This window comes from Gymnoscopelus microlampas (genome assembly GCF_963454915.1).
Source record: "Gymnoscopelus microlampas genome assembly, chromosome: 3".
Taxonomy (NCBI): Eukaryota; Metazoa; Chordata; class Actinopteri; order Myctophiformes; family Myctophidae; genus Gymnoscopelus; species Gymnoscopelus microlampas.
Window position 1 is genome coordinate 22,949,967 of NC_139940.1, and position 22,329 is coordinate 22,972,295.

The following is a 22,329-nucleotide window of genomic DNA, read 5'->3' on the forward strand; positions in this document are numbered from 1 at the left end:
TGTTGCAGTATCAATGCCATTCTGCTTTTCCACTTCTCAAATGCCTCACAGATCATTTTAAGGCTGGGATTTATAATTAATAAAGATTATCACAGTGTCAAAGTCGTTCAAACAAGATGGTACCACCACTCATACACATTCACACAATCAAAGAGTTAAAAACCCACTGATGAAGGATTACCGTAATTTTTAATCTAGACGTGTTGTTTTTTTAATTCACTCTGACTGCTCTGCTTTGATGGTTTTGATTAATATGGCCAGGAAGTGTTTGTGAGCAAGACATATACTGTGATTCATCTGCAAAATAATCCAATCATTACCAACTAATGACAGGGGGGGTTGAAAAATGATGTGAGTCCACTGCAACTCCCCAACATGCATTGGGGGCCCCACAGACGCAGAGGATTGGAGGAGGCCCCACCTGTCACGGCAATGCTGTAATTGCATTGTGGGCTCTCCTCTCCTCTCCTCTCCTCTCCTCTCCTCTCTTCCCTATCCACTGCCGTTCAGCTGCGCAGACAATACTCGTCTTAATGAAGCCGTCTGACGAGGTGGCAATTACAGACTTCTGTCACTGTCACCGGGGGCAACCAGGGAGGGGAGGAGGTGGAGGGGGAGGGGCACGCTTGCCCCCGAGGGCTTCTCCCACACCCGCTGTGTTGCGCTCTATGGCAGGGTGGCTAAGCTGCTGTCAAAGGCAACTTGGGAGTGTGATCTGGATTAAAGCTCTACTGTATGAGTGATTATTAGAAACTCAAGTGATGCATAGCCACATATGGAGACGTCTCAGAAGTGACGGATGATCTGACATCATACTGCAGCACGCTGTTAAAAATGAAGAGGCCTTTCAATGTACAAACCAGTTACCTGGCTGGAATTATATGCTGCCCTGAAGACTTGAGTTAACTCACCCTTTAGTTGTCCTTGCCAGTTTTAGACGTTTGGTCATTTTTCTTTTAATATTTGTTTGTTGTTTCAGTCGATACTCACACAAAATCTAAATATTTTTAGCATTTTTTTATGACAGATATTTGTTGCATTTTCTACATTGGTTAAAGTTAATCAACTATACTTAATGAAGCATTCACTGTAACCGAACACACAGTGTGGGTGGAGGTGAATTGGAATCCAAAATGATGTACAGTTGTACAGAAGCAAATTAAATTCCATGGTTTCCAATATATCAAGATCCAAGACTTCAGATGATAACAATTTTATCATGTTAGGTTATGTATTAAAAACTTACCAATACTTAATGGTACCTTATCAAAAAAACGAAAACCAGTGAGCTACAAGAAATTCTTAAGTTCGGTGCTTTTGAATTAAGTTATTTATTTTTTAGCTGTAATTAAAAAGTTACTCGCATGACAGAAAGACAGCAGTGTCTCACAATTTCAGTGCACAGTAAAATCCTCAGTGTTAAATTAACTCAGTGTCAAAATGTCTCTATTTGTGTTTATTTGACACACAGTATGTGCTCTTGTCTACTTGGAACTGTTTCTTAATAATGACATATGTGGAACAATTTGATTTTAAAACAACTTTTGAGTAATTATACTCCTTATGTCAAAATTCTCCACTGCACAGTTTTTGCACTAGCTGATACCTCTTTAAGTTGTCTCTCACTTGGACAAAATGTTAATTGAATCAGAGACTTAATGTTACGCTTGGCTGTTCTGATGACTAATGAAGCTTAAACTTCAGCCGTGCCCACGCAAAGTTGTTCACTCCCCCCATGACCAATTCTGTTTGCATGCATGTGTGCACGTTCTGCACGCGCGCGCGCACACACACACACACACACACACACACACACACACACACACACACACACACCCCTACACACACACCCCTGATTGGCCCCAGCACAGGTGTGCCCTGGTGCCTACAGATGTTGCCATGGTTACATCAAGCCTACCAGTCCTATATAATTATGTATGCCGTGACACATGGTTCTTCAATAAATCTAAATAGCGTCGCAGTCAATACATCCCTCTGTCCTCCACACTCGGTTTGTTGTAACTACACAGGTATAGTTAAGTTTGCACAATTTGTACGGCTCTGCAAGAGGCTAGCTGTCTATTACAGGGTGAGTGTGTGCGCGTGCGCGCGTGCGTGTGTGTTTGTGTTTGTTTGTTACCTGTAGAGTGTGGATATGTCTGTCTGTCTGTCCGTACGTAGCTAATCTCGCAAACTGCTGGACTGATCTGTCTCAAACATTGTGTGCACGCTGCCAATGGCCCATAGAAGTACCTTTTTCACTATGTTTTATACTTCTTTATATTTAACTTTAAGTTTATAACGGAAGTCAATGTGTCTGTGATCATGCTGAAACCTTGCCCAAATTTGGAGTCACACGTCAAATATACGTCATAGACCACTGACGTCTATGACGTGTTGTTATGCAATGGCAATGACTCTTCTTTACAGCGACTGAATGGTCTGTGGGAGTTAAAAGCAGCTAGCCCCGCTAGCCACCAGTCCAATGGTTGGACTGTGTCAAATTAACACATGTTCAACCTGTAGGTAGGTTGTTTGTTTCGTTCATTTTATTCAATTCCTGTACTGTTTCACAAAATGGCTTTGATGACAGCGACCAGAAGACTGCTGTTTCAAGTGACGTTACAGCGAGGCAGCTGGTTGCGGACAGCAGGGAACACTGGAGCCTCTGGATCCGGGTTTCTGCTGTCACTGAACAGGGGCTTCAGCACCACCCGCACTCAGCATCAGAGTTGCTTCTTCAGCACCCAGCGTCAGAGGGCCTTCACCTCCACCAGCACCCAGCCTCACAGGGGCTTCAGCACTGCCAGATCCCAGCCTCACAGGGGCTTCAGCACCGGCACACAACCACTTAGGTCTGATAACAAAGTGACTGTGCATTTTGTCAACAGAGATGGAGAGAAGATCACAGTGAAAGGGTCTCCTGGTGACTCATTACTAGACGTTGTCATAGAACAAGACCTAGACTTTGATGGTTTTGGTGCATGTGGGGGGGTGTTGGCCTGCTCCACGTGTCACCTGATCTTTGATGAGGAGGTGTGTAAACAACTGAGGCCGGTCACAGACGAAGAGATGGACATGTTGGACGTGGCCTATGGCCTCACTGACACGTCGCGTTTGGGTTGCCAGATCTGTCTGACCAAGTCTTTGGAGGGCATGGTGGCCAGAGTGCCGCAGAGTGTCGCGGATATCAGACAGAGAGGAGACGTGTCCTCTTAAGTGGCAACCTGAACAGCTAGAAAGAAATATGCACAAGGAGAGTTTGGTTATGGTCAGTCAGAGCTGAAGGTATGAATCCCAGGGGGAATGCACTAAAGTCACTGGGGCAACATTAGTTTTTCATAGGCTGCCCCTTTCTGGCGGCATTTGTTTCTTTCTGTATTTCTTAAACTGCAGTCCCTGGAAACACATGAGTCATTGGACAACTTCCTGTAGGTCAGGGTTAAAGAATACAGAAAAAAGACGGCGCTACCAATTTACTTTATCCTCAAAGCAAACAAACGAAAAAACTGACAGTGTGGCCTTTCTGACCAATGTTTAGCTATTGATAGTACAGTAAGTTACTTCACAGTACTAGGCCAGTCTATTATGTCATGTTATGAGTAATATTGATGACATCAGAGATCATTATAATGGGCAATAAAGGGACACAGACTGACAGACAGACTTATAGATATTTTTGGAGAACCGCCGATATGACACAGGCCAAGTTTATCGGTCCAATGGTTCTCAAGATATGCGGGAGACAGACAGAGATGACATGCATTTATTTATAGATAATAATTTAGACTAGGCCAATGCTCGTTGGGAAGGATGCCTGTTGGGAACCCCCTCCGGTTATGCAATACCCGTTGTACCCGTTGTACCCATTGTACCTGTTGTCAGACTACTTAGTGCAGTACTTGGACACCAGTCTTAGTATGTACCATTGCTATTGATGGCATCAGGACAGACAGATGCAGAGATCTCCATATATGCCCAATATAAGGGCATAATGGTCGGATCTGGTTCTGGACAACTGGATCTCCGTATATGCCCATGGGCATATGAGTCAGATCAGCTTTATAGACAACTGCCGATGCGATCAACAGCACGTCAAGTTTGAAGTCAATCGGTTCTCGAGATACGTGAAGGACAGATACACACACGCAGATTTCACACATTTATAGGACTACTCAAGGACAATGCCAATTGGGAATGCATGCCCCACCCGGTTATGTAATTAATACTTCACTTATAAGAACAAAATGCTTCACAAGAACAATGAATGTTGGTGTAACTTAGAGATTCATTGATTTTTTTATATTTGCCAGACCCAGAGGGTCGGCCTACATGAGGCTTTGTCCCTGTTTCGTCCATACATGGGCATAAATGTCTGTCCCTCTTTCGTCCATATATGGGGATGTCGGAATTGAATTCCTCTTTTCCTCTGCACACACATCAAGCGAAGTCCGGCCATTCGGATTTCAACCACAAGGGGTGGTTGTATGTGTTACATACTAGGAATTTATTCTGGGTCTGGCAGAACCAGGTCTCTCCTGGTCTTGTTTTTATATGCTGATCCACTTCTCACTCTTTCATGATTTTCACTTTAACTTCACCATTTCCTGGTAGTGCTGACTGTTCATGCTGTGTTCGTTTATGGCTTGAGGTGTTTCTGTTTTATGACATATGACATACCAGAGATCAATTAGTTATTTTATGTCATGCTGTCTACTTTTGAGAGTACCTACCTACCTACCTACCTACCTACCTACCTACCTACATACATACATACGAACGTAGTTCTAGGTGGCTTGGCCTTCTGCCACACTGTAATAACAACCCCTTGAGCCCTTTATTAAGAGACAGATATTTAAGCTAGTTTTAGATTGACCCCCCTACAATTATATTGATTTAGCCCTGTCTGACTTATTAACTCCTGTCAAGGCAGGAATCACGCAAGGGCTTAATGTCCAAAACCCATGTCATGATTTTTAATCCTTGCCTGTCAAACTGTTGCTGAAAATACCCTGTTTATATCCTATATTATTTGTCTTGGATCACTATTTGGGGAATTTGGCTCCCAGACAGTCAGCATTTTCCAATATTTAACAATATTTTAACTTAACTACATGTCAGAATTACCATTCATTGAATGTATCATATCTGAACAACAGTATCTGATTCACATGCTGTACTATACATAGCTTTCTATAGATTCTACAATTATATAGGCTACAAGATAAATCTGGGTTACAGTGGACCTACATCTGTTCTGACATAATCACATCCGTAGATATTCAATAGACATTGTCATTGCCAAGATGAACCAGTGGTTCAAAACTGGTTGTTGTCAGGACCCAAATGTGACATTTTACAATATATTATGGGTTGTACTATAATGATTATAACACCTTATTACTGGTCCTGATGCTGACGTCCCCTAATTTGTATTTTCTATTAACCCATTAAAACCGAGAAAGCATCTGTGTCATTTTAGATTTGAGCTAAAAATCATTATTGTATACTTTGGCTATTCACTTAGATCTGCTATTTCACATTCTGTGAAAATATGTGAAATATGTGAACATTCACTGAAAATAACTGATCTTCTGTTTTCAGTGAAGAGATTTGGTAGATGGAAAAAAGGAGGGGTGCCAACTAAGTACAGACCCCTGGGGGACTCCAGTCAACAAAGTATATAGGGTGGACGACCGGCGATCCGATCGACTCAACACCTGGCAACTCACTCCCTCGGGTCGCACGGCAAGTTTGAAGTCAATCAGTCGGACGGTTCTCAAGTAACGTGAAGGACAGATACACACATGCAGATTTATAGCGCATTTATAGAAGGAATAGGCTGGTGCCCAACAGGCAATAGTGGTTAAGATATCACTATGCACTATGGTTCAGTTTGCACCTTTTTTTCTTTTTTTACTGTAAATACACTTGGGAAGCAACCATGGAATACAATGCTAGTGGAGTAGACACTTTATTTTGTGTAATTGCACATGTTATTCTCACTATTTACAAGAAAGTGAAAAGAACTACATGGTTGTAATGCTATGGCTTGAGCTGAATGTAGCAGTGTTCAAGTTAGTAGTACACAGTTTGAATGGCTGTGTGTGTGTCTATAGATTTAACTAAGGACTGAGCCGGGCTTTGCTTATTTAAAAAATACATAGTGCAATTCGAACTCAACTAAATGCATTAAAGTACTAGCGTGAACTTTTGAAAGATGAATAGACAAATACATAAATTTGGAGACCTCATTTAGTTTGAAATACCAATGACCCAAGAACATACTGTAGCCATGGCATTTTACCTTCAGCCTCATCAGAATCCCTCAGTTTACCCAGACAACATAGACAGGCCATTGTTTAAGTAGCAGTGCCTTTGTTTGTCTGCGATGGAGTAATGAGTGCACTATTAAACTCTGGAGATCCAGGGGGTACAGAAAGTTCAAACTGGAACTACTGGAGCATCCCTAATGCATCTTGACTCATTTCTCCTGGTACTTCCTGCTTAGACTTAACAGTATAAAGTAGTAACCTAATTCTGCAACACTTCACTTTACAATGGCTGTATCCCAAAGTATTAAAGGGATAGTGTGATAGTTTTTTTGACACGCAGTGGTATGCGTCACTCACTATTAGTGCTACTGATGTATGGACATTAATTTATACAGAGAGACCCATGTCTGGACTCTGGAGATCTGGACGCTTTTCCCTGAGAGTCGGCAGCTTGTCAGAGAAACATTGAACAGTGGCAAACAGGGTCAGTTAACCAAAAACACAACAGGCCAAAAATGTTGTAACAATCCACAACAGAATACAACAACTTATTGCCCGTGCTCTTTCTCCTCACACGGATGCTATTCCTTAGAAGTAAAATATTTTCACTGCACACAGAAGCCTCCTCATTAGTCTTACGTAGCCAGACGAACAGAGATCTTTGCCTACTGAAACATGGTGACATCATAGGTCTACTGTAGAACTGGGTGGAAACAATTCGGACATCTAAAAACAAACTGCACTGCTGAACAAAGGCAAAGACTTAAGGGCAGTCCTTCATATTGGGACGGCATCAGGTCATCGTAGTACTGACGCCATAGAATGGCCTCCAAGTAATGGGTACTGCACTAAGTATTCTGACAATGGGTACAACAGGACTGGTATTGCATAACCGGAAGGGCATGTGTTCCCAACGGACATCATTCTCAAAGGGCAATGTTCCCATCCACAAAATGGTATATTGTCTTGTTTACCGTAACATTACAGTGTGTGTTACTGTAGTGTGCTTAACTTTTCAGGGTGCATACATTGCTATAACGTCATCATGAAGTACTGCCCTTATTTTGAACATCATTTTATTATATTTGTTGGTGAGCTGATTTGCACCATCCTTTTAAAAGTCCCTTTAGTTTCTCACTTTTTCTCTCTTTGTCTAACATGATTCATGCAAGTTGGTGAGAATTAAGATGGACAGTGTGACTAAATTATGCCTACCTCTCTTGCATGAACATACCAGAGATCAATTAGTTATTAGTTATCAACTTTAATGTTTTATAGCGTTTATAGCCTAACACAATCTTCATTTTCTCTGACAGTTCATAGCAAGCAGCGATTAACGCAACTTTAAAAACGCCCACAAACATCGCCCGCCGAGCTCTCATTGCCAAATAGACATATTATTCACACGTAAACTCTCAAGCTTGCCGAGTTGTGCATTAGTGTGTAATAGGCGCTATTAATAAAGCCTAGCCATGCATGACACTAGCTCCCTTCTACAGGCCCCTTCTCATTGCTCACTCCTTATCGGGGATTCAGTTGTGTGAATTTGGATCGGTCTAATCACATTTGTTTAATTAAGCACAGCTAATAGACTCTCCAGGAGATATGGTGTCTCACTGTGACGGGCGCGCCACACTGAGGTGCATGTCAAACACAGAGGCCGGGTATCACATGGGGCTCCTAAAGCTGTGCACTGGATGACGTGTCACGTGCCTGACATCCCTCCATGGCTGCGAGGCTGACACAAACAAGCCAGGTTGAATGCTAAGGTTGAATGGGAGCTTAATGGATGGCTGGAACTTCCCTGGGTGGTAGTGGAATGTTTGACAAGAAATTCCCCTTGTACCAATTAGTAGGCAATTGACTTTTTGACATTGAAGCCATGTGCCTTCACGATCCTGCACTGTTGAGAACACTGGTTCCTGCCTGCCTTTCGTGTACAGTATACTGTATATTGATGCTTGGTAAGGTAGACACACAAACACCGCAACCAACACAGTGCACACAGACACACATAGGCTACTAGTGACTGCGGTATGGCCCACCACGCGTAGACAGTTCGCGACACAGCCCTCAACACAGATAGACAGAGACAGAGTTGGACAAACACACCTTTAGTTAAAGCCAGAGTGACCACCCGTCCCGCAATTTCCAGGACTGTTATTCTTAGACAGTTGCAGGACAGTGTCCCTAATGAACAGAACATTTTCCAAAATGTCAATGATGACGGTTAAAACATCTAATCATGTGAAGATATTCATATTCTGAGTCCAATGGTTTGCGGGATTAGCTCCACACACACACACACACACACACACACACACACACACACACACACACACACACTCACACTTATGTAGCCTCCTGTAGATGTGAAATTCAGACGCATCTCCATACATGCCAATTAAGGCCCTGGGGCCCCCAAGGGCCGTGGCGCGGTCCACCGACAGACCCACCCACCCATACATTAGGCAATTTTAATATAGGATAGGATATAGAGATCTGGTGGTTCTGGAAAACCGGATCTGTATTCGGTATGCCTATACAGTATATGGGCGTATCTGTTGTTTTTGCTAAATATTTTCCTATTTGTAAGATGTTTTTGGGGCTTTTCTGACTTTATTTGGAAAGCACAGTGGCGAGTGAGACGGGGAGTGACACGCAGCAAAGGTCTTCAGGCTCGGGAATCAAACCCTCAACCCACTGACAGGCTGCATTAGAGCCTATGTGTAGTATGCGCCTTCTATAGGCTATCAGCGCCCCAATGTTTTCCTATTTTCAACAAATGTTTGCCTATTATAACAACCTGCTTATCGGGAGCAGTTTGAGGTTTCAGTGTTTTGCTCAAGGGCACACTTCCTCAAGGGGAGCCCGGGATCGAACTAGGAACCTTCCGACATGCCCAGAATTGGGACGCAAGGGTTCATGTTGTTAAATTAAGTTATCATATGGGGAGAGTTGACGAAACATAACGATAATGCTTCTGCAATGTTTTGCTTTAGCCTGTCTGAATGACCTCATTAGCAGCTGTAGGCGTGTGCACTTTAGAGGCCTCAGTGGGTCAGCTTACTGTTCTGATTGGTCCTCATCCCCACTGTGCTCTGCAGTGATGCAGTGCATTCAGGGGAGCAAACCAATGAGAATTAATAATATAGTTTCATTTGAGCAGTGAGCGTGTTTAACACAATCATACACTCTCTCATTTAAAAAGTTTGAGGTCCTCTTGCAGACTCAAAGGGATATTGAATAAAGGAAGACTGGGCTTCAATTTATACCTTCCAATTTCGAGAGGGCAAAAACCACAGCGTAGTCACCTGCTGAAGTGCGCAGAAAAAACATTATCTGAAAATCCAGTGCTTATCCTGGATAAGACAAGTAGACAAGTGTTCGTCTTCTCAGGAATCCTTGTTAATCTTTAAAAGGTGAGCAATTATAAGAGAGTGACTGAAGAAAGTAGGGAATGGCAACCACAAAATCAAGACAATAAAAGGGTAGAGCATTCCAGATTTAGACGAGACGTCTGTCTTTTGGCTCTTGGGCATCTTTCTGAGACAAATTACCTTCAGCAGTCAATAGTCTGTAATTAAAATATACTCGCTTGATGGAGAGGCAGCAGTGTCTCTCTCTATTTAGTTGTGGGTTGGAAAGATTAATTCTGGGGTGTAACTCTTGTAATTTTCCAAGTGCTGTTTATTGTCCTCAAAAAAAAAAGAAAGAAAAAAGAAAGAAAGAAGAAAATGCAGACGATTGAAGTGTCTCAGGACCAGTTCAAGGTCTGCTTTGAATTGTTTACACTTCACACATTTTTTTTTATTTCTTTTTTTTTTTTACCTTAGATATGCCCTCCAATAACATAGATGGACATTCATTTTCATTAAAGTTTGGAACTCCTCCATTGCTCTCACACAAACTGTAGCTCTCACCCTAATAATCCACAATTGAGATGCCAGTTTTTTTTTTCATTAATCAATTAAATTATGTATTTATTCAAATCTAGAGTAGTAGTTCCAAAACGGTGTGCTGAGGCACACTGGTGTGCTGTGAGACAAGTCCAGGTGTACCTTGGGATTTTGTGACACACACATTATTATTGCAATATAATTATACAAAAAGTTACGATTTTCCTTTCTTCTTTTTAAAAAATGTACTATTTCAGTACTTTTTGTTTCATTTCCCGATGCAGAGGCATTTGTAACCTGTCTGGTTCAAATAGGTTTTGTTGCTCTCTGCCTTGATGTAATTTTGCAAATTTTCAAATTTGCATAGTTGTTTGTCTACTTCTATTTAGCATTAGTAAATAAAAAAGAACATTTACAGTGATAAGAGTGTTATAACAGGTGTTATAATGGCTATTTTGCATGGATATGAATAGAGACTTGTTGAGATTATGACTTGCCCTGTGCCTTGAGCACAACAACTTTGAAAACCTGTGATCTAAAATAGAGCACCTGAACATTAAGGGACCACTGATTTAAAGGAAGAAGAAGAAGAAGAAGAAGAAGAAGAAGAAGAAGAAGAAGAAGAAGAAGAAGAAGAAGAAGAAGAAGAAGAAGAAGAAGAAGAAAGAAAGAAAGAAAGAAAGAAAGAAAGAAAGAAAGAAAGAAAGAAAAGAAAAGTGACTGCCTGGAGGAGAGGTCAGCTGATGATGACCACTTTGTCTTGGCAGATTCAACAGAAAGAAGAAAGTTGCAGATCAACCCACACTGTGGTTTCATGCTGCTGAGAGAAGTCCCCCTTGTGGTCAAAGTCAGAAAAACAAGCGGAATCAGCAGCACCTTCTTGCATATCCAGCACTTTGAATCGCTGTACAAATAAATGCTGCATTGTAGTCGTCACCAGCTGTTATTCCTAATGATGAAAACATACTTAACTTAGCATGAATTTACAATTATGCAAAAGACAAATCTGAATCTCCTTACTGGAACTTTTCAAGCTATTTTATTCTCCCGTGAGAGAGTGCTCGTGTGAATCATATGGAGAGCCAGTGTTTTTGTGAAATGGAGATTTCGAATACATCATAATGAAAGTCTGCCATGGCTTTTGTGGAGTCCCAGAGCCACAGAAAATGAACTTTTCTGAGAAGTATTTGAAAGAACCAGCTTACAATAAAAGCTACAGTATTATGTATGTTCATTAACAAATATACATTCTGAAATGCTGGCAACTGCAAGTGTCAGCTTTTTTGTTGTTGCTTTCAGCAGTGCTAAATGGCTTTTTAAATACATTTTGACCTTTTAAAACTAATATTCATATAGCCTACATAACGTGTAAATTAAAGTGATCGTCTAAGTCTAACGTCTTCCTGCATGTAAGGCAGTGGTTTTCAACCCTTTTCATATCAAGGTGACGGTCCATTAATTATTCGGCATTTGAGCCACGGACCACCAAATAGACCCAATAACCAAGACTTCGAATATGTCGTTATCGTTGGATAAGATTTTGGCCACAATTCCATGCTGTATAGTGATGTGGTAGGCCTACCAGATAAGAGAGATAACAGGCAAACATTGATCAAAATAACAATTCTTTAATTAAGTAATGCAGGTGTTTAACAATAATTTAACTCTTGAGAGAGTAAAATGAAACCAAATGGACCCTTTTACACTCTCAAGGGTTAAAGATATACAAGGGTCCATACCGTCCATTTGGTTACCAACTCTCCATCATGTAGCTGCATGGGGACCACCTGGAACCCCCTGAAGGACCACTGGTGGTCCCCGAACCACTGTTTGAGAACCACTGCTGTAAGGTGCAGCTATGTATAGCCTTTGAGTGACACTGCTATACAGTCCTGCAGTTGCCGGTTGCTTCCAGCACACCTGCTTGCACACACACAGTATTTAGATGTGCAGATGCAAGCTGACAATCATTTTGGGGAGTCACATGCACCTCATCCACACGCACACACACACACACACACACACACACACACACACACACACACACACACACACACACACACACACACACACACACACACACACACACACACACACACACACACACACACACACACACGTTCACAGTAGGCTATGCAGGCAATCACGCGTAGATACACACAGATAGCCCTACACTACACTTAAATGCACCTAGAGATGCACGCGGCCATGCGTTGATGCGTGGGCGCGCGCGCATGGCCAAACACACACACACACACACACACACACACACACACACACACACACACACACACACACACACACACACACACACACACACACACACACACACCAGCAAGAGACAAGATGGTATATTATTTCATTAACTTATTTTGAACATATGGCTATGCTAAAATGGATTATTATTATTATCTTAGTTACTGGGAAACCAGGTATAGGCTACCTGTCAGTTTATAGGCTACTGTGATATATTTCCTTGGCTAATATATCCATGTGTAAAGGCCCTAATAAAAAGCCTAATATTATTTTCAAAATGTTGAATTTGGTAGAACTAGTTTTTTTTTTTTTTTTTTTTTTTTACAAACTAAAGCTATCACACCAATTTTTCAAACATGCATCCTTTTTGTGAAGGTCATGTATTTTATCAGCCAGGCGTACATATACAGGCCTATTGAGGACAGAGTCAGCAGGTGTGTAGGCCTATAGCCTACAATTGCAGACAAAAAAGAAACTTCTGTGAAAAAAGCAACAGCTTGCTGTGCAAAGGGAAGTGTGTCTGATACAAAGAGCATGCATGCATTAATAATAATAATTATTTTCTATTATTTATTTGTTATTTTATTTTCCTATATTCTGTACTGGCTAAGTACTACGTAGGTCTATATACTTACAATTAATAGCCTATATTTTTTTCACAGTATGTTAGCAAACACTATACGCCTACAGTTAACCATATTCTTCAATAGGCTGCTCAAAACTTTTATCTTTTCTTTCTTCTTTTTTTGCAACATTTCTTCTTCTTTTTTTGCAACATTCTAGTTGCTAGAATGCTATATAATCTGATGTAACAAGCCCTTTTTTTCCCTCCTTTCTTTTTTTACATCGGTAATATGTGACAGAAGATATGCACCGACTTCCAGGTGACGATTTCGCATTCTTCTTCTCAGGTGTTAGGAGAGGATAAATTGGCAGTTTGCCATCTTCTATTGTTAAAACAAGAGGCTCTGGTCTGGTCTCACATATAGCGAAACGCACCTGCGCGCATCGTTGTAGGCCTGCTGGCCCATATTACTGGTAGGCTAGCCTACATCGGACTTTTTCTTTCTTTCTTGACATGTAGCCTAAACATGTGGCGTTAAAATATGACAATGGATGAGTGTGCAACTGTGCGCGCTCTCCATGGCAGTAGCTTCTCTCCTCTTCTCTGCCGTACCGTAGAGTGCAGTGATTCTCAACATGTGGGTCGGACCCTCAGGGTGGTCCGGTCCCCACATGATTTTTTTGGGGGGGTCCCCAGATGACAGTAAAGTGACAATCTAAGGACTTTTAAGACCTTTTTAATACCCCCCAAAAAAGACCATTTATAGCCAACTGCATCAAAAGTAATCAACAAACTAGACTATAAAAAAAAACTGGTCAAACATTGCCCAAATTGTCAAATAATATAAGAAAAAGGAGAAAAAAGAAAATAGCCGATCTAGGCATTGTGAGCTTGTAGATCTGCTATTTTCACAATATGTATCTGTGGAAGCGAGTAAAGCCCATACTAATGCCTCAACTCCAACAATTCCAAGAGCTTATCAGGGTGGTGATACCTGAATATTTTAGGGGGTCACGGCCTGAAAAAGGTTGAGAAGAACCACTGGCCTTTAAAACATGTGGCGTTAAAATATGACAATGGATGTGAGTGTGCGCGCTCTCCATGGCAGTATAGCTTCTTCTCTCCTCTTCTCTGCCGTGGTGGAGGAGCCTCCCTGGAGAAAAGCGTTGTAAAAACCAAAGTGGGGCATGAGACAAGCTGCGCCGCAGCTGGCAAATCATCGATTTGAGCATCAGAAAGGGAGAGGGGCGGTCCGTTTACCTGCCACCCTCTCAAAGAACCAACCCTCCTCACATGCCGCTACTCTACACTCCACTCTGTGGCCGCGACGCAACACACTGCGCTCCCATCCTGTCAACTCCCAACTTCACTGTGTGTCTGTGTGTGTTCACGCTGTCTCCGCGATCACAGTGCGCTCTTTTCTTGACAACTCTCTGTCATCACTCACTAGGACTTTTTCAAAGTAGGCCTACTTTTATTTTTTGTTCTCTTGGAACGCCTCTCGTCCCGCCGGAGCAGTGTCTCTACAAGATTTAACAACTTTTGATGGAAAACGAGAGGTCCGGGTGACTGCTAACTTTAAAGGAGGTAGGTTCCCGTATTTTATTCTGTTTCTGTTTCTAGTGTGATTGTTGGGAGCGTTTGGGGTGTGAAATGTCATTGATAACTTTATCACATTTAAAAAAAAAACATAATTCTATCTGGCATAAATCACAATAGGAAAATAAAGGTTTGCCTCTGGAATAAGAAGCATGGATCGTAGCCTGCTATCAGCATACCCGCATCTTAATTTATTATAGGTTCTTGGAAGGTCATTAAAACATCTTAATAACTTGGTAAAAATGAAAACTGGTTACTATAATTCCTTTTTTTTATTTTGTTTTACTAACCACCAGAACGTGAATGTCACGCTTGATGATAAATAGCCTACATCACATGCAAGCATTGACAGCTTCACTTTCCAATCTCGCACATTTGCGTTACCTTGGGTAGGCTGTTTTAGTCACTCACAACAGTGAAGATCAGGCCGTTGTCGAGTAGGCTATACAAGAATAAGCAAAGGACTCATTCATTTGATGTAAGTGGGGTTAAATAGAATCACCTCGCCTAATTCATTTAACAGCTTATTTATTGCGCATAACAGAAGACAAAGATGCGAAGTCACCAAGTGTCGCTTTCCTGGCTGCTCAAGTTGCGTTTAACAACCTACCTGTTAAGTTGAAGATGATTTTACGTGGCAACATCCTTTGCTTTGTTAAATAGAAGTTATTCGTTCGTGTACTCCTTTGTGTACATCTTAAATAGATTGTCATTCCAGTACTCCCTTGTATGACCCATGTGAGGATTATTTTGGAGGTTGAATCCTAATTTGTTACTGGTCAGTGGTCATCACTTTGACTGTTTGGTCTGTGGCAATTATTTGTGTGTGTTGACAGTCTTTAGGCATATGGTTAGGAGAAACTTTCCATACAGCCTGAAGCTTTTGCTTACTTTTTATTGGGCCATTACAAACTACTTCAATTAATCTTTTCTCATTTTATTTAATTTGAATATTGTACATGTCCACTTGATATATTGGAAATACCATGGTTTACCATATTAACATAATACTGTGACCAAAAAGATTGCTATTAAAAATGTATGACAGACATGGGGAATGAAACAGTTAAAACTATTTCCTGTTTTGTGCATAAACCGTGCCACTGATATCTGTCATCATAGTTGAAATTTTGTAATGTAAGTAGTAGGGTCTGACTTGTGGTTTTTGTCACAATTATGCTGATAAGGTAATTTCAGGTAGAGGAACCAGACCAGTGTGTGTGTGTGTGTGTGTGTGTGTGTGTGTGTGTGTGTGTGTGTGTGTGTGTGTGTGTGTGTGTGTGTGTGTGTGTGTGTGTGTGTGTGTGTGTGTGTGTGTGTGTGTGTGTGTGTGTGTGTGTGTGTGCGTGTGTGTGTGTGTGTGTGTGAGAGAGAGAGTGAGTGTGAGAGAGAGGACAGTATGAGTAGATATAGTGCACTCTACACTATTCTAAGATTACATGGGTATAAGTGTGTTGTGGTTTTCTTAAGTTTCACAGCCTGCTGTATGCACGCCTTACATTGTTCATGAATCACTGGGCTGTTTGCCTTTCAATTATTTCAGATCATGTATGCAGAAGTATCGCTAATATACGTTTTGCAAATAAATAAGCAAGTACTTTTGTACATATATTCCAGTATCTTTTGATAATTATCACAAGATTTGTGGAATGATTCGTTAAAATTACCATGGACCCTCAACCTATCTCCAGATAGGAAATTAAAGGAAAATAAGTCATAATGCTGTGTGGATGTATAGCTTACTAATATTTTTTGAAGATATGAGCTTATTTGCATGCAATTACTAGGTAAAAGATTGGCCCCCATACAGGAAATATAAACAAGTTATGCCATAATAGTGGTGACTTTCTTTTTTTTTATCATTGCAGGTCTGTGGCAGCTTAAGGCGCTGTGGCTTCTCTGGTCACTGCCTCTGAGAACAATGTCACAGCCCTTTTCCTGTCTCAGACTGTGAGTGTCACTTCTTGTAAGTCCTTTGACAAGACAAAAGCCTTAACGGCAGCTTCTGAATATTAACACAAGACCTCTGCGTTTTACACCCACACATATATCTAGTAGGCTATACGTTGTTGATCTTTTGCCAAAAAAAAATAATCTAAACTTGTTTGACAGGAATGATGAGAATCAAAGAGCATGGGATGGACAGTGTCACGGCACACGTATTTCTACCATGACATAAAACATTAATACGCCTGGAACTCTGTTGTTGCCAGTCAGCTATTCATCTGAAAGTGTCCACTCCCTGGCAAAGTTGTCAGTATATTAGATGGACCCTATTGTGAACGATGATTAGCAGACAACATGACAAAACATAAAAGACTCTGATCTTTCTTTCTGCTCACAGATTTATGCCCTAAGATCCCTAGATGTTTCATTTACTGTACCTCAGCAGTGCATGAAGACAACTTACCTCTTCTAATCGAAAGTAGTGCACTGTGCATAATATGGTCGCAGCCTAATAGCAGGAAATCATCCTGTCAGATTTGCGAGCGTTGACAAATTCACATAGGTGATATGGCACTCGCTCGCACCTCTAATTTCTGTTCCACCCTTGAACTTCTCTCCCTCCACTGTCTCGCCCCTAATAAACTGTGCTTCAATCCTGGTGGCACTTTTGCCTCACATGTCCCTTAATTGGCACTTCATTTGTCAGGTCGCTGGCGCATACTGTAAAAATCTCTGAGGGACCGGAGGCTCAAGATTACTTACTGTAAGAAATGTACTATACTTCGTCATATGACGAATAGCAAAAATAGCTGTTCTACAAGCTCACAATGCGTAACGTCACAACGCATTTTGAGCTTGTAGATTGTCTGTTTTTGACATTTTTGACGTGTTTTTGTTTTGACAATTTTCACCTGTAATGACACTCCTAAATTAGGGACGTCAGGTTGAACATGGTTAACGCCTGGCTCCCCCTCACAATTTCAGTGGAGGCCAGGTCCAGAAGAAAGTGAAGGAACAAATGATTTGTGCTGTGTCACATTAAAATACAATGAGACAGTTGTTATCAGATATCAGAAGACAATGAATAACAAAGTTTTTCCATCTGTCCTGAGAGAAAGATTTGCTTTCTCAGAGATGCTTTTTCATTCTTGCTTTTGCTGTCGATGCAGAAATGTCTGTAGTTTGAGAATTTATTTATAAAGTTTAAGCTTGATGTAAACACTGGAGCATCTTTAGTCAAGTCAAAGTCAAGGAGAGATGACATACAGTAGCTGAAAAACATCTAGACATTTGCAGCAACTACAATATGTGAGCGTTTGGGTGTAATGGATTATGACAGAGGGTGGTTCCTTAAATACCTCCAGCGAAGACGCACATCATTAAAACTTCTACTGTTGAGTATTTGATTTGAGTTTAGAGATGGGCTGTGCCTCACTTCACTGAGACTGATATCTAGGCTAAAACCATTAATCGTCTTTCTTTACCACCTTGATAATTATCGCTGTAGCGAAATAACAGCTCAGCAAACAGTGAAATTATACCTGTGGTAGGGAGCAGAGTAAATACCTGTTTAGCTGCCAGCAAATGTATTTATTAGACTGTCGCCAGTAAATAAGAGGCCTGTCTCGTTTTTTTAATGTGTGGCTCTTTGGGGATTCCAACCCCCCCCCACCCCTACCCTTATGAAATAGCTCTGTTATGATTGCTAATAGAGAAGAAAGGTAACAATGATTCCCTGCCTTTTTGATGACATGCCACAACCAGTTTGGAAAATGAAAAAGAGGGTGCCTTAATAGGGATTGTTTGTGCATTCCAGGGCTCTGTGTCAAATATGTAAGAAAGGACTCCCCTAGACAATTACAGACATACCACCCTGGGTGCATGTTTAGTGTGTTACTCAGGAGTTACAGAACATTTTGTCATTATCTATAAAGTTCTCTTAAAAACAGTGAGGGGGTGGGGGTTGACGTTGCCCCAGCATGTTCAACAGCATTTATTCTGGCATATACTTTGCATACTGTTGATCCAGATTCCTTGGCTTAACGATAAAAGCGTCACATTGTTTTTTTTTTGGTCTTCACAATCAGCTCCGTTTTCAGAATGGGCTGCATTTCAACCCATTCCCCAGGAGATAAATAACCATAGTCCGTCATGTTGATTCTGTCACGCTTTGACAAAATGACATTCCTCCAATGGTAGAATAATTGTTTCTCTTTTTTTCCCATGCTTCGTCGTACCATAACAAATACAATTAAAAAACATATACCTTTAATTTGTTTGTGATTCAAGTCACATTATTACAGGTATCATGACATGTTTAGATTTTTATTTTAAAGAAATAAATAAAGCGGGGGGTCGCAAACGTCTTTTATTTGTATGCTTGTCTTTGTCCAATCTGGTGTTTCTGAATCCTTTGTTTAGATAATGCAAGGGGAAAAAAAGTGATTTGGAAGAAAGCACATCCTGCTAAGATCAGGTTCTTAATACCCACCCACATACTGCGATGAAACAATTTCAACAGATACTGCATCCTCTTACCTACACACACACACACACACACACACACACACACACACACACACACACACACACACACACACACACACACACACACACACACACACACACACACACACACACACACACACACTTACACCCCTTATCAACTGTTTTGCTCATCAGTGGATGAATGATGCATCCTTTGACAAGGGATTAAATGTGCAGAGAAAAATATGTAGAAGAACTGGGTCCTCAAGTCTGCTTCTCTCATGCAGTCTTTCTGCGTAAGCCTATACATTAAGGGTCCTTTCCGTACCATCCCTATATTAATATACAGTATCTGCAAAGGACCCCCAAATTGATATATACTGTATTTGGCTGTGGACTCCCATGTGAAAATAGTTTGTGCCAGGAGCTCGCATGAGAGAAAAATGGTGGCAAAATATATATATATTCCACATTTTTCATAATTTGTTAAGAGTTTTCTAAATGTTTAGAAAATTGCCGATCTTCAAACACACATTGCATTGTGAAGCGCTGTGAGCTTTTATATTGGCATTGTTTTTTTAGTTTTTTTTAAAGCCAAAGTATGAAATAGGGATAAAGTGGTTAAACTGATTTTGATGCTATATTAACACATTTAGCAGGGGATCCTCTCGAACACCCTAAAGGACCCCTGCGGATCCCCGGACCCATGATATAACCAATGATATATTATCCCTCAGGTCCTTATATCATTGTATAGCCTCATTGCTAGTGCACATATTACAGTATAGTACCATGCTCATCACTTGTCTTCACTCTCTTAACACCTCAAGAACTAACCACAAAAATGTTTGTCCGTTGCTACTGCTCCTCACCAAAGGGAAAACACCCTGTTTATCTGTCTTGCAACAAAAAAGTGTGACCACCAAAGCCATCTTCAGTGCCCCCCCACCCTCTCTGTCTTTCTCTCTCTCTCTCTCTCTCTCTCTCTCTCTCACACACACACACACACACACACACACACACACACACACACACACACACACACACACACACACACACACACACACACACACACACACACACACACACACACACACACACACACACACACACACACACACACACACACACACACACACACACACACACACACACACACACACACACACACACACACACACACACACACACACAACTGTGTCTCTCTAACTCTATTAATTGTTTATATGTTGCAATCCACGAGGCAGAAATTACAGTTGTAATTATTCGGTCATGTGATGACCCGGTCCCGCAAGCAGTGACAGAAAAGTCATTTCTTTAAAAGAACCCTGCCTCTGATGCCCGTCGGTTGTTCTATGACTAATTGGTTTTATAATTTGATAAAGAGAGAGGGAGGCGAATAGAGAGAGAGGGAGAGGGAGATTGGAGTGATAAACAAGGCGGCAAGCCGATAAAAGGGTCCAACCCCAATGACACCAGGGTTGGGCGTTTGACTCTAGTGTCAGCGCTAAGTACGGTGGCATTGACCCCTGTATGCACAGGCCTCTCTGGAGGTAGTGCTGGGATACGCTGTGTTGTGTATGAGTGAACATTTGCACCCGTGTGTTGTTTTGCCTGAGCGTATATCTATGTGTGGGAGTTGCGTTGTGTACAGTGAACACAACACATTGTAATGGTGGGCGTCGCGAGTTACGATCCGAAAGAGGGAAGCGGGGCTACAGTCTCCTGCAGAGCAATTGGAGAAAAATCATTGTTGGGTTTCGGTTACGTTCGTCTTTGATGCGGCGGCTGTCTGCAGTAACAGTTCTGAGGGCCGTTAAGCAGAAACGCTGAAGGCCTTCCTGTCAGCAGAGCTGAGGTTGAAACCTCTTGTCCTCATCTATTTTCGCAGACTACATGTGATTATAAAACAATTAAGCACTTAGGTGGAGACTCTCCGAAGTTCATTTCATTCCCCTCGTTCCCTCTCTCTTCCTCTCTCCCCTCTTCTTTTCTCCTCCTTCCTCCTATGACGTTGCACTGACACATTAGATTTGTAGATACATTATTCAGTTTATTTAACTTATAATTGAAAGCCATACTTGCTGTATGAGGGACTAATGGAGAAACTCAAACTAATTTTATTTGGAGTCTGCTTACTTCCAAACAAATGCTTAAGTGATTTTTCATTGTTCCCTGATGTCTTTTTAAGAAACATTTATAAAACAATTTGACTGAACCCCAAAGTCTCCTTAGAAAGTGCACCACAGTTGGGTTGGTGTCGCTTACATAGACATTCATGGAGATGTATTTGCTTACCTATTCCAACTACATGGTCAATGACACAACATTAAAACAAATGATTGATGTCGATAATTGAACTTGTTCGTTGACAAAACGATAACATTTTAGAGACATTTTACAAATTATTTCTCCTCTGTCCCTATAAAAAAAAAAGATTGGATATACAATCTTCAGGCGCTATCACAATATCTCATGTGTTGGTGTAGTGTCTACCTATCATCTGTTTTGAAATGCTGGCCACTTATGTACACATTACTAAGCCCTAAGCTATACACAATCCTCTTTTTTCACTGTACATATCATCTTCTGTCTCATAGCAGTTTAGCTGTGTACCCACACTAATACGGGCATGTTGTGACATATTCCATGACAGATTATTAAATCCCTCGCAGCCTTTAATAGTACTATTGTGTTTGTGTCTGTGTTTTATTGTAGGAGACACTCGCAGGAAGCTGAGGGTCTAACCACTCACAGTGCCAACCCCATGTTGTTTGTGTTGTCAAAATTCTGAAGCTCAATGCGCAGACTAATTTGTATTAGTAATCCAAATAATCGTATTAATGCCTATTAGAGGCATCACAAGCGGTGAGCATGAAGACATCACAACACCTACATACAGTTGTGATAGGACTAGCTTTGACTGCCATAATAAATAAAGGCGTTATTACTCAATGCTGGGCCAAAAGTGATGCAGTTACTCGAAACAGTCTGTATTATTTTGTATCTCTGCCTTTTTAATACCCTTTCAATAAAATCAAATAAAAATCATATCATTTTATTACTGTTTTCTTTGTCATAAAGACATATTTAAGGTTAGGCAACACTGAGGTCACAGTTCTGATAAATGTGCAAGGAAGCCAATATTATAATACACAACACATGGCAAACGTGTATCTGCAGTTGAATATTACTGTAGGTCTTCGTGTTGTGGAGTCATAAATTTAATACCAGGTGTTTATATGTCAAATTTGCATCCATTTCAGGTGTTTTCTTTAGACATGTATCCAACAGATAACAA

The 22,329-nt window shown here is 41.1% G+C and overlaps 2 protein-coding genes across 9 annotated transcripts in view; both read left to right on the plus strand.

Moving 5' to 3' along the window:
* Nucleotides 1-2,577: 2,577 nt before the first annotated feature.
* LOC311041777 (adrenodoxin-like) lies at nucleotides 2,578-3,219 on the plus strand (the record flags this gene model as incomplete). Its single annotated transcript, XM_084052264.1, has 1 exon — nucleotides 2,578-3,219. The coding sequence occupies one exon, from the start codon at nucleotides 2,578-2,580 to the stop codon at nucleotides 3,217-3,219; it is 642 nt and encodes a 213-aa protein (XP_083908390.1).
* An 11,104-nt stretch (nucleotides 3,220-14,323) lies between these two features.
* satb1b (SATB homeobox 1b) overlaps nucleotides 14,324-22,329 on the plus strand; it is a 72,772-nt gene continuing 64,766 nt past the window's right edge. For all 8 annotated transcript variants that reach the window (XM_084053559.1, XM_084053562.1, XM_084053561.1 and 5 more), the window contains exon 1: nucleotides 14,324-14,582. The gene's annotated coding sequence lies outside the window, so the exon portion shown is untranslated. The remainder of the gene's footprint in view (nucleotides 14,583-22,329) is intronic.